Source organism: Trifolium pratense, linkage group LG7, assembly GCF_020283565.1.
Source record: "Trifolium pratense cultivar HEN17-A07 linkage group LG7, ARS_RC_1.1, whole genome shotgun sequence".
In the NCBI taxonomy this organism is placed as follows: Eukaryota; Viridiplantae; Streptophyta; class Magnoliopsida; order Fabales; family Fabaceae; genus Trifolium; species Trifolium pratense.
Window position 1 is genome coordinate 19,022,316 of NC_060065.1, and position 16,364 is coordinate 19,038,679.

At 33.6% G+C, this 16,364-nt stretch overlaps 1 protein-coding gene across 1 annotated transcript; it reads right to left on the reverse strand.

Annotated features, from left to right (window-relative positions):
• Positions 1–2,234: 2,234 nt before the first annotated feature.
• LOC123893789 (aspartic proteinase CDR1-like) lies at positions 2,235–4,035 on the reverse strand. The gene is made up of 3 exons (XM_045943586.1): positions 3,573–4,035; positions 3,423–3,512; positions 2,235–2,908 (listed from the first exon to the last, which is right to left on the reverse strand). Exons 1-3 carry the CDS (start codon positions 4,033–4,035, stop codon positions 2,235–2,237), a joined length of 1,227 nt encoding a protein of 408 aa, XP_045799542.1.
• Positions 4,036–16,364: the final 12,329 nt, after the last annotated feature.

A 16,364-nucleotide genomic window follows, 5' to 3' on the forward strand; every position in this document is an offset into this window, starting at 1 on the left:
CAGGGTCCGTCATGACCATAATCTGAACAATGTATTTGTTGATGTTTTGGTATTGTCCGAGACGACGTGAAACTATATGTTTGGTGTATTTTGTGGATGATTGATTAGGTGATAAATGAAGTATATGCATGATATATGAATATGCATGAATGATGGTGATGTATATGTATAATGTATGATTATGCATGTTTTTATGAAGAAGTGTTTAAGTACCATTTACTTACACTTGTATATTTTGAGTATGTTATCTAACTCTCTTTTATATGTTATGTGCTGGACCGTTGGGGGTCCAGATTTTACAGGATTTTGTGGTATTCGATGTCGAGTCGTTGGTGAAGCTCCGCTCTGATTGTGACACGGGAAAAAGGGGTTTTATATGTATATAGAGTCTCCTTATCTAGGTTGTTTTGTATAATCAATAAATACATTATTTGATTCAAAGATTTGTATAAACACTATTTCTACTAATTAATTACATTAGTATTATTTTGATAGAGGAGTGTAATACTCGAACCGATATTCAATAAATTAAATGTGATTTTCCGTTGCGTATTTTGAAAAAGATTTTACTAAAGGTAGAAATATATAAATAATGGGTTTGGGTGTTACAAATCTCACCACCCACTTGCGGGGGCCCCATTTAAAGCCAGAGTTTTTTTTCTCTGTATGGACTTAGCCCACCGAAATTGGCACCAGTGGAAATCGAACCTGAGACCTTGAGAGGAGCATACTCCAAGGGCCCAAGCCAACACCACTCGACCAACCCCAAGTGGGTTTGTATCAATAATAAATTAATAATTGAAACAATAGATATTATCAAAATAATATTAGCAATAAAACTTAATTAAAACTATTAACAATATGAATTATATTTGTAATTGCATTTCAAACAATTTATTTGTAGTGTTTCGTAAATATCATGCAAAGTCCCACTACGGAAATATCACAAATTAGACAATAAGAATTCTAAGAAAAAAAAATCTTGAATATTAAAAGGGAAATAAATGAAGAAATAAGGATGGGAAAGAAGGTTGGGTAGAAGGGTTATACAATGACTATGATAAAGTGTTAAAATAGAATAAAGAGCATCAAAGTCTATATATACTTGCAAAATAGTCTCACTTGTTAAATACAAAGAAAAAGAAAGATACAATAAAATCATAAAATTTCAGAAACATATCATTCTTCTACAACACTAATAACTCTTCCAAATAGAAATTTCACATGCCCATATATGTATGAGGAGGGATATAATATATTATAAAATAATTAATTCACAAAACCAATTTTATCATAGTGGGAATGTGAATCAAAAGGTTTGTCATTAAAAAAACATTAAAATTAGAGGTGATTGTTTCACTTATTATCTAACTCTTGATTTATCCACAAAAAGAAATGATCTAAAGACTATGATTAATTGATACAATTAGGATTAAGATTAGTGGTAGAAGAACTATCTAGGATTTATATACATAGATAGATGTACAAATAGTAACAAAAGCGAAATGTGCAATTGTATTATAGTATGAAAGACGAGGATGGGAGAGAATCAGAGAAGAGATAAACAGAGTAAATTAAATTAACGGAAATTATGCAAATCGGTTCCGCTAATGGATGGCACATGATTCACAGTAGGGTTGGAAATAGGCCAGGCGGCCTACAGGCGCCTTTGGCCTGACTTGTGTAAGCCTGACCTGACCTGTTTATTAAAAATGTCAGGCTTAAACTTTGAAAAAAACATGTTTACATAAATAAGCCAGACTCATGCTTCTAAAAAAATCTACAAAATTTGATAGGCCGGCCTGTTTATATTTAATTATTATTATTTATGTTTTTTTTGCCAAAGAAAAAATATTATTATTATTTAATCATATTTGTTATTTTATTAACTTTTAATTATTGTGATAATCATTTTATTAACTTTTTCTTAATGTTGTAGAAATTATAAAAATTTAAATGTGAAATAAGCTTCTAAGGCCTGTTTAGCTTATTTAAAAAGACTATATAGAGACCTTTATGTAACACAAACTTTTAAATAGGCTACAAGGTCGACTTTAAAAAGACTCAGGCCAGACCAAAATAAATAACATTTGATAGACCGTAAGGCCTGAGCCTGGCCTAACCTTTCCCAACCCTATTCGCTACACATTGGAGATACAAATATTCGCTATAAGTAGCATTTCTCTTATTATAAATATGAATTTAAGAAATTGAGTAAACAAAAATTACATTTATTACAGCTTGGTACAATCTGTAGCCTTAAACGACACGATATTTTGTTGAATATCATAACCAACCAACAAATTCTGTTGAGCTAAGTTCCCAAAGATTGGACCAATTTCAGATGACTGAAAAGCAAAGCAAACAATGCCATCAGCTACTTTAACAAAGGTACTAGTAGAATGCAATTGCACATCTGCGCCTTTAAAATGTGCTTTGATTAGAGGAAAATCATAATCATCTGATGTGATGCTATAACAAAGGCTGAATATTTGATTAGGATCATCAACACGGTCTAGTTTCACTTTTTCTACCACAGCTGATTCCAAATTTGTATAAACATAATCGGGTAAAAGCGTCAATGTTGTACCTGAATCAATTATGATGTTACCCTCATCACCACTACCCTCTGAAAATAATACTCTATCGTTTTCCACACTAAATGCTTCCAATGTCAAATAGTAAAAAATTGGAGGGTCCTTTTTTACTAAAGGAGTCGACGAAACACCATCACCAGAAACAACAGCGGCTTCTCCAAAATTGAGTTTGCTCGTCCTGTTTGACTCATCTGAATATGGCAGCAAACAATAAGAGAATTTACCACCAATTGAAGACTTCAGTTGTGTTGTAGGAGACGCTGCTCCAAGTCCTAGACCAACTATACCAGAGGCTGCTCCGTGAAACGTCCCTGTATTACTGTGTCCACCAAGGTTTTAAATTGCGGTTGCGGTTGTGGATGCGGTTGCGGTTGCAGGTATTGCGATTGCGGCTAATGCGGACACTGCGATGCAATTGCGGCCGTTGCGACGTGAAATAATTTTTTATCCGCACAAACACAGAAAAAATACTATAATTATTGTAATTCCTTATATATCTTTTACTTATAATTCTATATAAATTTTGATTCATTTTTAAGTCATCGAGACATAAGAAGACAGAAACTCTAAAATGAAAGGACATAAAGGAAAAAATAAAGGTGAGATTCTCTGAATTTTTACGAAAAGGAATATTGGATTGAACCGTTGCGGCCGTTGCAGTCAAAACTCCGTTGTGTTGCGGTGAAATGCTGTTGCGTTGCGGTTGCGTTGCGGCATCACGTGTGATTTGAGTTCACACCGCAATTGCGGTCCGATGCGGTTGCAGTGCCTACCGCATCCGCAATATTGCGGCCGCATCAGGTGATGCGGTCCGCAATTTAAAACCTTGGTGTCCACATCCTATAGTAGTTTTGGGAAATGCAACAGAATGACCCGTCGTGGAATCCAATGTAAGAGTCTCAATACTAAGATCTCCTTGTGAATGAGAATGATCACCATATTTAATAGTATATTCACAAATATTTTGGTCTTTACCAGAGCTGCTTCTCACAGATTGGCATAAGTCAGAAGAGCAAGGAATATTTTTGTAACTTGACGATTTTGAAGGATTAAATATAGGAGTGGTTTGATTGTAACATTGTTCACAAGGCTCGCATTGAAGCCAAACAATGTCACTACCTGTATCAATAATACCATATATATTGAACGGTGGAGTACCAACTGAATAAGTCATCAAATACTCACCGCTTTCATGGATTACATCTGATTGAGGTGTATTAGTGAGGGAATTTTTATAGAAATGATTGGCTCGATTGATGGAACGACGTGCAGAATTGACAAGATGTTGGTATTTGTTTTGTGTTGGTTGGTATAGAGGTGATTTTGGAGAGTCACGGTGGATAAGCTCAACACTAAAACCATTGTTTAGTGCATGGGAAAAAGAAATAATGAAATAAAGGGAAAAGAAAAGAAGGGTAAGAAAGGAATGTTTACTCATTGTTGCTAGAGGCGCTTGCTGTGGCTTAAGTAGATCTATGGAGGATTAATATTTTGGTGCAGCTTATGCTGTTTAGTGCCTTTTTATAGACTCTTTCTGTGAATGTAGATAGACGCATAGATAATAATTATACTAAATGAGAATTTCTTAGTGTCTTCTTATTATTAAGAATGGAAAATACTTTATAATATAGCCTGAAAGTTGTGATTATTCAATCAGAATTCATAAATGAGAAAGGTAAGATTTTTTTTTTTTTTTGTGAATGCAAAGGTAAGATAAGATATTGATGATGCTGTTATGAACTATTCCTAGAGAATAACATGAATAGAGAAGAAGAGATGAAGGAGAGAAAGAGAAGAGAGAATAGACTCTTGTATTGTTCTATTCAAGGTGTATATCACATTGTATCATATGCTCTATTTATAGGACAATATATGGGCCAATGAATATGGGCCAAGACTAATTGACATCTACTAATATATTCATAACACTCCCCCTTAGATGTCCATTGAGGATATGCCTCATTAAAACCTTACTAGAAAAAAATCTATTGGGAAAAAATCCTAGTGAAGGAAAAAGAGTACATAGTCTTTTGTGTGTGAACTGCCTCATTAAAAACCTTACCAGGAAAACCCAGTGGGATAAAACCATGGTGAAGGGAAAAAGAGTGCATAACATATTTATATCTCCCCCTGATAAATACAAATATATCTAAGAAGAAAAATGTCAAATAATCTTCAATATTAGTTGCTCCAAAGCTTTGACGATTGGTGATGACGTGTTGACAATCTTATATCTTCGTTATTATATTCTTCAAATTAGCAGTGTTTGTGATATGATCTTCATGTTGAATTGTAGCAAAAACCCTTTATTAGAAAAATCACAACCCCTTGTATCTGGTGAATAGCGTACTTCAAAACAAATCACATTCTTGATCTATTTCATATAGTGCTAAACTTTCCGCATCATTTTATTTCATGAGATTGTTATTATAGTTCTTCATCATTTACTCGAACTCTAAAATGACATTTATTTACATCGGTGATCTTACAAAACGTAACTGATTTTATCTTTCATATAGAATCATTTTAGAACCTTCTGTATATAAACTTCATGATTCACAAAATATTCTTCAAATACTTATTTTGTAAGAAATGACAATATCTCAAGCTCTTCAGGAGTCTCTTGATCATATTTTTATCATCGACATAAATCTTAAATATATCAAATTCATTGCCAAATATTTTCTTAAAATGAACAAATTGTCATTTTCATATTTCTCACTTGGAAATATTCAACAGGAATATTATACAACATGCATATAGATGTTGCTCGAGTATATAAGGAGACTTATTCATGTTTATTAAGTCATCTCTCCAATATATATGTGTCTTACGAAAATTAAATCCTTCTGGGATTTTCATATAATCATCATTATCCAGTGAGCCAGTCAAATACGTTAAAACACATATTTCACATAAATTGAGTATTTCATATGCTACTCAACTTAATTAATTTCAAAGAAGTTTTGAAATTCACTTTAGGTGAATATGCTTATTGAAAATAAAATATAGACGTTTATCAATATACTTGAATAACAATTCAAACTCTAAATATTTGATTTTCATTATTTTTCTCTTGAAAATTTATTCATATCGAATTATTTCCATCTGCAGATGGAATGGACTATTGGTCCAAAAACGTTCCGCTTTGCAAAGCTAGTTTAATTTTGTATCAATTACGTCTATCTATTTAGTCAATCATTTCATTGTCTATAATCCTTAATAGACTTTGATTTATGATCCTCATTATTTCTTATCATATATAGCGCTATATTATATAAATAAACACCGTCAACGTTGATTTTCTTTCGGTTTCATCGGATTCCATTCATGACATAATTTGTCGAGATCTCTTTATTTTCATAAATTTCAGGTACCTGATAAGTTCTGATGGAACTAGAAAATTAATTATGTCAAATAATCTTTTTATATCCTCACTTGGGTCATCTTTCTTTTTAGCTCCTTTTCTTATTTGAGGATTTTTATCTTTGGAACCGACCGACCTACCACGCTACAGGGTGGTTAAAATTCATTTGCAATATAAGATTGTCCAACAGGGACATCCATTTTGATTGGAGCATTAGCAGCTGATAGTTGATTTCATAAACTTTGCAAATGATATATCTTTTGAACATCTGGTTCAATCTATTTTATATGAGGATCAAGATGAGATAATAATAACTATTTATTTCAAGTGATTCATTTGAACTTCTGGTTCATATTTTTCAGCTGCTAATTTCCTCCCCCTAATATTGGGAAAACTAATTCATCATCACTTGAATATTTTCCTTCTGGGCTATAAACAAGTCCCTAATTATTGGCTCAATATAATTTATAAGGGACGAAGAGTCATATCAAATATATTTTCCCAATATTCTTTAATAATTCATCGTATTGCATTATATTGGAGCAATTGGAACATACCAACACATCCAAAAATGCTTATATAAAAAATATTAGATTATAAAACTAAACTTAATTGCAAGTTAAGGGGAAGACTTTTGTATAATAACATATTGGCTTCAGCGAATCAATATCTCAACATATATATTTAAATGTTCCCAAAATATAAAATAGAACTTAGAAGTATTGATCTCATAAGTATCGACCATGTAATTAACTTTAGACGTCTAAAGAATTGATCTTCAAGTCCATTATTATTTTTGTTTGTATGAACATATTCTACAAGATGTTTGGTATAAATTTCAATTAACATATGATACTTATCAAATACTTTCTAGAATTTTTTTTTATATATATATAAAATGAGCTCTCAAAAATAATCTCACAAATTTTTGGTTGTGAGTTGATAACTAACATACATGTGACCATTTAGTTGATGGATCTTTTAAAATTATAGAAATTTAATTGGTCCACATGATCGGTGTATTGATTTATAAATATCACCTTATATATAAAATAAGAGACGCTCGTTTACTAAATTTATCAATTTTCTTCGGGAACTAGTAATACACAAAAAGTGTTAGATTGAATGAACTTCTGGCCATTCAATACATATCCATAAAAAAAATTTCGCATCATAATAGACCAGAAATGACCCAACTGATCTTGCCAATGACAAAAATAATATGATTTATTTGTAAACTTCTGGTTTACTTGAACATGTGCTTAAGTTGCACTAATATCATAAGTACACCACAAACTAGAGACAAAAGTTGATAATATGTCTCGTAATATAGAGATAAAATATCTCCGTCGTTTCTTGTTTCAATATGATATTCATTTATGTGAATATCCTTCAGTAACAAATCTCTTTAAGACTTAAAATATAAAATACATTAGCAAAGTGCCACTTCGTTTCTCGATATAACAATGCATTGATTCTTCTGGAGCCTTCAATAATTTTCGTACTACCAAATATAAAATTCAATTTTTCATGAATAGTAGAATCAATGAATATTTTCAAGCTAAACAAATATGTTTCTACAAAAAAAATCTTTTCGGTGGAACACAATAAAAAAAATAGTAATAATTTATTTGTATGAGAATTAAAAGAGTAAAAATAAAGTATAACAAAATAATGCTTATGTGGATTTCAGTAGAATTAGAAATTAAAATATAGTAACAATTAAAAGATTTTAAAATTCAAATCAATCAATTGATTTAAATATGTAACCGAATAATTAAAGTCAGTTTATGTTTGCAAAGAATTTTTTTTTTTTTAAGAGCAAAGAATAATCATTATTATGAGAGGAAAAAAAAAACGTATGAACCATGCATTCAATCATGAGTTTAATATATCAATAATATTCATCCAATGTATGTACAACAATGGATATACAAAATATTCTTGAACTTATTTTTTTTCTTTTCAAAGTTGCTACTTCAAGAGCATATTCAAGAGACATAAATAATTTTTCTATTGATTTTCTTTAATTTTGGTCTATCTTATACCAAGTTCAAATATATCATATAGATTGTAATCATGTTGTAAAATTTTATAAGTTTTTCAGGAACTTAACAATATATCTCTATCAACAATGGCTATGGAAAATTACAATTTTCCAATCCTTCTAGAATACTTGATATTAAATTTTTGCTTATTCAAGAACTATATCTTTAGGGATATTATATTAAAATATTAGTTCTTCAAGAATTATACCACCAATATTCATAAACATTGATTATGAAAAATTGTTCTTGAGCGATACTACAAGAAATGCTTTAATATTGAATTTTAAGTTCTTCAAGAACTATACAAATAATTTTTCATTAACAATGGTTCGGGAAATCCATATTCTTTGAGTGATCCATCGGAGATCATTATTATTAAAACATTAATTCTTCAAGAACTATATCACAAGTGATCTTCATAATGATTAAGAATAATTTATTCCTTGCGTCAAAGAAAAAGAATAATTTATTCCTTATGCATTCAATTGGATTTTCCCTTTTTCTTCCTTAGTTCTTCGGGAACTAATTTGCCCACTTTAATTTTAAAATTAACACGGTCATGACTATTACCATGACCACAATTTTTTTTTCATGGTAATCTTGTGTTACTACATTCACTTCTGGGAATGGAGTAACATCAGTGGATCGGATTTCATTCACTTCTGGGAATAATTTTTCATTCATTTATCATTGATATATACTATCATCAAATAATAAAATTAAGCAAATAATTAGATAAACATAGTAAACACAGTCAAATAAAAAATTCCAATTATCTTTATTAATATTAATATAATGTAACATAAAAGTTTATAATACAAATTAAATAGTAACATAATGAAATTAATAATAATTATAATGTAACCTATAATAATAATTATAATGTAACATATATTAATTAGTAAGTTATTGAAAAAAAATTGGCATATGCATAGAATAGGTAACGTAAATTAGCATATGATTGTACTTTTTTTTTTCTTTTTTTTTTAACTAAAAATTCTAACATGATATGTATAGATTATGAGCAACATACATGAAGTATTCTAAAAAAAATGGCGCATGATATATGTATGTTTAGTTTGTTTTTATTATTATTATAGTAAATAAATAAATCCAATGAAAATTATAAATTGATAAAGTCATCCTTCAGAGATGCATGTATAGGAAGTTCTTCAAGAACTATATAATATAATGTAAGAATAATCTTTCTTTTTTTGTGTACAATCCTTTAGGATGCATATATATTGAATCATTCATAAGTTCTTCAAAACCTCTATAATAGATCTTATCAATTATTTTGTACATCCTTCAGGGATGTGTCACAATTGAATTCATCAAGATTTCATGGAGGACAAAATTTGAATTTTTAAGTTCTTTGAGAACTATATAATAGATCTAATTGTACGATCCTTCAAAGATGTATCCGTAATGAATTCTTCAAGAATTATGGAGAATAAAAATTGGTTCTTAAATTGTTCAAGAATTGTATAACAAATCAAATCAATTATTTATCCAATCCTTCAGGGATTGATGTTTTTGAATTCTTCTAAAAGATTAACAAGATATTGATTTTACTTATATCTATGAATCTTCGGGATTCATATTTTAAAATTTCATCATATTATATCTATGAATCTTCGGGATTCATATTTTAAAAGATATTTTACGTTACTTTTATAAGCGTATGCTTATGAATCTTCAGGATTATATTTTAAAATTTCATCATACTATGAATCTTCAGGATTCATATTTTAAAATTTCATCACACTATGAATCTTCAGGATTCATATCACCACGATACTTCTGGATCGTAGGTTTGTGAATTAATATATAAAAAAACGAGAAGAACAAAATGATCTGAAAAAATAGAATAAAAAAAAATTCATACATAAAATAAAATTGTCAATTCCCATTGTTGTTATACCTTTTTTGAAAGAGGAGAGACTATCGTGCTGATAACGTGTTATGAACTATTCCTAGAGAATAACAAGAATAGAGAAGAAGAGATGAAGGAGAGAAAGAGAAGAGAGAATAGACTCTTGTATTGTTCTATTCAAGGTGTATATCACATTGTATCATATGCTCTATTTATAGGAAAATATATGGGCCAATGAATATGGGCCAAGACTAATGGACATCTACTAATATATTCATAACAGATGCTTTATTATTAATTTATTATTAATTTTATGATTGTGCGATTTTATTAGGCTTTTCCATATTTCCTTTGCATATTGTAAACTGTATTCTTGAGACTCCTTTACATGATATGCTTGAGAATGATAAATTGATTTGGGCCGATGATATGCATGGTCATTATAGTGTTAAAAGTGGATATAAACTAATGATGAATGTGACAGGCAAAGCTGATATGAGTTTTCAACAGAGAGATTGGGGTAGCCTTTGGGCAATCCGTTCACCTCCAAAAGCTAAACATCTCCTATGGAGGATTGCTAATGGGTGCTTACCTACCCGTATGCGACTACAAGAGAAGCGTGTTTCTTGTTTGTTATTATGTCCACTTTGTAATCAACATAACGAAGATGATTGGTGATGACGAATCGTCACACCCTCTAATCCATGCCTATTTTAGCAACATTAGATGCATTTTAGTAGGTTTTTAGCAATAAATAGAAGAGAAATCTAACCATAAGCTTGATTACTTGATTTGCAAGAAAACAGGAAAAATTGCAGGAAATAGAGGATTTTCACTACGCTGGGGGCGTAGCCCATCACGCGCCGCGTGATGGAGCTCACAGGGAGCCAAGATTTTCACTCTTATCACGCGCGGCGTGATGCCTTACCACGCGCGGCGTGAAGCTTTGTTGAAGATGAAGATTGCTCTCTGACTTGATCACGCGCCGCGTGATTCTGTTATCACGCGCGGCGTAGTTGATGGATTTGCAACCACGCGCGGCGTGATAGATCTGGCGCGCGGCGTGGTTGCATTCTGTATATATAGTTTCTGCATAATTCTGTTTTCGGGTTGGAAAACTTCTGCAACTTTTCACTACATTCTGGTTTTGGAACTTGAAGATCGTGATTCAACACTCCAGCGGAGAGCTCCAAGCACATCGAGAGCATGGATTCACAAGCCATGGCGATGAAGCGAGGAAGCGAACGAAGAACGATGAGGAGCTAAACTCCTTTAGAGGTAGGATCTAGGATAGTTTAGGATGTAGTTCAGCTGAATGTAACCTGCAATTGTTGTAAGATTGTACTCTCTCTATAGTGTTCATCAAATGCAATCTGATTTTAATGCTTTATAATCCTGCATTAGTGTTATAATGATTTCGAGTTAAGTCACGTGCGAGAGTATTGATTTAATGTCTGAACTGAATTGCATTGAGCACTCGAGTGTCTCCGGTCGAGAGATTGAGGCATAGAGTGTAGCGAACGATTGACGCGCGGTAATATCATTCGTTGTAGGTAGCTTCCGCCCGAGAGATCGGGGGAGTATCGACAACGAATAGAGTGGATTTTGACAAGAGATTGCGATTCACTAATTTGTCGATCTAGTTGTGAACACTTGAGTAGTTCTTATGACATTGTAGGTTGCATGCGGTTAGCTATAGACTAGATGATTCCGATGATTCTACCTCGTTTTTCCATTATTCTCTAAGCATTCGTTTTCTACCAATTGATCACTCAATCAACCCCCATACATGTTCTGTTTTTGCATAATGTCTATGAACACGTTTCGACTAGTTTAATCACACAATCCCTGTGGATCGATATTTTTATTACTACGTGGTAATTCGTTCACTTGCGAAATAATCCATCAAGTTTTTGGCGCCGTTGCCGGGGATTGTGATTGATTCGACAAGGCGATAGTGTTCATATTTTCTGTGTTTTCTTATTTTTTTCTGTTTTATATTTTTCTCCCGGAGCGTTCTACTTGTGTGTTTCATTGTGCATGCGGAGAACAGGTCCTCAAGAGCTGCAATTTGATCCAGAGATTGAAAAGACAGCTCGCGCAATTCGAAAGGCAACAAGGGAAGCTCAAGCTTCAAGGGGAACAACTTTGCTAAGGGATACACCGGACTGTCAAGGACGGACTGCAGCAACAATGGAAGAAGAGCAGATTCCACCGGTTCCTCAACCGCCAAGGCGTATGATCAGTGCATTTTAATGCACATTCTTCTACTATTGTACTAGTGTATTCCTATGGTTTAATTTACTATTTTCACTATTTTAAGGTGTTTTTATATTTAAGTTTATTTCTAACTCTATTTTATTTTCGCACTTAATTTATGAATAAATAGCACTTTGACACCCTTCCGGTCCGCAGGTCATAACTGGAGTTAAAAATATCGGATTGAGGCGTGGGAAGATGCGTTGGAAAGCTGAGATCAAGAGCTACGACTTTCATGTTGAGGCCAAAACCCAGTTCGGAGCGCAAGTGTGTCAAATAATTGCGTTTATGTTCCAGACGAATTTAATTCAGCACAACTTTATATTTTTCGGCCCAATTGTTTTAAGGCCCGTTCCATGTATTATTTAAACCGAAAAAAAGGCAGCTAGGGTTAATTATTCACTGTTCACGAAATATTCAAACCCTAGAGCAGCCGTCATCTTCCATGGAGAACTAAACTTCTATTGATCCATTGGTGTAAGGAACTTTGTTCTTGAATCTTGAGGTTCGGTTTTAATAGCAAATCGTTATGTTTATGCTTATCATATATCAATTTTCTTGTCTCTCTTTTGTGTATGAGTTGATGCAATTGATGCTTAATTATTTTGTTTCATGTTCATAACATTGAGACTATTCAAATTAATTCACGCTTGTTCAAATTAATCTGAATAGGAAATTGTTATATTATTTTCGCTTGCAAAATAGGGCTGCCGAATTATTGTTATGATTTTTAACTGTGTTATTGGTGACGCTTGATCATCGCCATAGTTAGTCGAACACGCTGGTGCTTAATCAACGAATTCGTTATAAAACTGATTTTCGCTTGTTAAATTAGTTCTATAATCAGCCGAAGCATAAACTGTATGAATATTCATATAAGAACCTATGATAGATGATAAACAAAGTTGCCTAAAACCAATGGATTGATTGCTTTTATATTAATTAAATTCGTAATCTCTGTTATTGCTTCCACAAACAAAAAAACCCCAAATTGCAACCTTTAAATTCATTCTAATATTGTTAAACCGATCGTGAGTCCTTGCGAAACGACCAAGGTCACTACCTTGTACTACTTATTTTAAAATTATTTTGATCACGAAACGACCGTGATCAAATTGGCGCCGTTGCCGGGGACTCTCAATTGATTTTATCTAATATTAGACTCAGTTTCTGTGTGGTTGCGTTCTAGCCTTTGCTTTCTCGTGTTTTCTGGATTTTACGTGCCCTAATAATCAGTTTTCGTAAAAAAACAGTTTTCTGGAAAATATTTTCTAAATCGAGTTTTTCCTGTACCTGTTCATCAGAAAAAAATCAGAGTTTAAAATCCCCTATTTTGGTACAAAATAGGTGACGGCAACCTAAAAAGTCCAAATTCCGTGTTTTACTATTTTATTTTAATTTATTTCTGTTTTTATAGTTTCAGAAAATTCCAAACTAATTTCCAAAATTCTTATTTTACTTAATTAGACTAAATTTCGTGTTTTTATATTTTTTTGAATTTATTTTAACCATATCTCTTCTTTCTATTTGTTTCATTAACGAGTCTGATTCTGATTCTTACATAGTTTCTCTTTGCATACTTTATTTGATTCTAAACTTGCTTTTGATAATGGCTGAACAAAGAACACTAAGGCAGCTTGCTGCTCCTGATGTCAATTACAATGGTCTATGCATTCAATATACTGACGTTGATATTCCTTTTGAATTGAAATCTGGTTTGATACATTTGTTGCCCAAGTTTCATGGTCTTGCAGGTGAGGATCCGCATAAGCATTTGAAGGAATTTCAGGTAGTTTGTTCTACACCATTGAGGCCTGAAGGTATCACGGAAGACCACATCAAGTTGAGAGCCTTTCCATTCTCGTTACAAGGTGCTGCTAAAGACTGGCTCTACTACCTTGAGCCAAATTCTGTTTCAACTTGGAATGATCTGAAGAAGGTCTTTCTAGAGAGATACTTTCCCGCTTCTAGAGCAGCATCAATCAGAAAAGAAATATGCGGCATTAGGCAAGGAAACGAATCATTGGCAGAGTACTGGGAAAGATTCAAACATCTAGTTTCCAGTTGTCCCCAACACCAGATCACCGAGCAATTACTCATCCAATATTTCTATGAAGGGTTGCTACCAATGGATCGAAACATTTTGGATGCTGCAAGTGGTGGAGCACTTGTTGATAAAACTCCAGCTGCTGCAAAGGCCTTGATCGAAAACATGTCACTCAACTCGCAACAGTTTACAACTAGAAATAATTCTGCAAGTGTGAATGAGATTCAGTCTTCCTCTTCCTCCATCAAGGCGCTCGAAACCAAGTTTGATGCTAGAATTGATGAACTTACTTCCTTGGTGAAAAAGTTGGCAGTTAGCAAAGCTCAACCAGCAAAAGTGTGTGGTATTTGTACTTCTTCTGAGCACCCGACTGATACATGCCCCATTCTACAAGATGAAACAATAACTGAGCTTCCTCAAGCATATGCAGCAGCAGCAGCCCTTTACAATCAAAACAGGTACAACAATCCTGACCTCTCCACCAACAAATATCACCCTAGTTGGAGGAATCATCAAAACCTCCAATATGGGAATCAGTCACAAGCTGCAGCCCCTGCTGCCCCACCAGCCACTTCTTCACTGGAAGACCTTGTCAAGCAACTGGCACAACGAACAGATGCTAGCATTCAGAACCTGACAACGCAGATGGGACAAATGGTCAATGCAATAGGCCAACTACAAGCTCAAGGCTCGGGTAACCTTCCTGCACAAACAGTGCCGAATCCGAATGTGAATGTGAGTGCAATTACTTTGAGATCCGGAAGAGTGTCAGAACCAGCTCCAGAGAAAAAGAAGAAGAAAACCGTTGCATCATCATCTGCTCCTGAACCTCCTTCTGTTACAATTGAGACCGAACCCGAAAAAGAAAGAGTATATGTGCCACCAATTCCTTTTCCTCAAAGGGTGCAGAAAAATATCAAGAAGACAGTTGAGGAAGACAAGGAGATTTTAGATGTATTCAGAAAATGTGCGGTTAACATTCCTCTCCTTGATGCAATTAAACAGATTCCTAAATATGCAAAATTCCTGAAAGACTTGTGCACACACAAGAGGAAGTTGAAGGAAAATGAGAGAATCAGTTTGGGACGAAATGTTTCTGCTTTCATTCAGCCCAAAACTGGTTCCTCAGCTAATGTCTCAGTTATCAGTCAGACCATGCCAGAAAAGTGTGATGATCCAGGAGTTTTTGCTATTCCCTGTTCCATTGGGGATCGCAAGTTTGAAAATTGTATGCTTGATCTGGGAGCAGGTATTAATGTTATGCCTACTTCTATTTATAATAACCTTGATCTTGGTCCTTTGCAGCCTACAGGTTTAATCGTGCAATTAGCAAATAGGAGCAATGCCCGCCCTGCTGGGAAGGTAGAAGATGTCCTGGTGCAAGTTAATGACTTGATTCTTCCTGCAGATTTCTACATTCTAGACATGGAGGGCGAAACTAATTCCACCAGGGCACCCATCATTCTAGGCCGACCATTCATGAGAACGGCAAGAACAAAAGTTGATGTTTATGATGGAACCATGTCCATGGAGTTTGGCGACATTGTCGCTAAGTTTAACATTTTTGATGCCATGAAACATCCCGTGGAAGAACATTCTGTTTTTTATATGGATTTAGTTACTAACACTAACCTTTGCTCTGTTTGTGCTAAGATTGAATCTGATTTGCAGGATAATAACATTCATACAGGTGAAGTTGTTGTCAATGAGGCGGTCTGTACGGATAAAGTTCTTGACATTCCGGCTGCCCCAACCAAACACTCCCATGATAAAGAAAAGACTACGCACTTCCATGATAAGATGATTTCCAAAAAGAAATTTTTTGTTGGCCAAAAAGTCTTGCTGTTTAAGTCTCGACTGAAAGATATGGTTGGTAAGTTTCGATCCAAGTGGATTGGCCCTTTTGTCGTGACTAATGTTTTTCCTTCTGGTGCTATAGAAATTAAAAGTACAGGTACTGGCAAGGTTTTCAAAGCAAAAGGACAGCGGTTGAAGCTGCTCCATAAAAGTGTGGAAGGGCTTCCACCAAAACCACCAGACATAGAAGCACCAGCACCAGCCGCTACACCTTAGCCCCTCGGGTGTGTTCCTTCCTTTACTCTCACTTTATGTTTAGATTACATTGCGGACACTGTCTGGTTTAAGTGTGGGGGAGGGACATTTTACATTT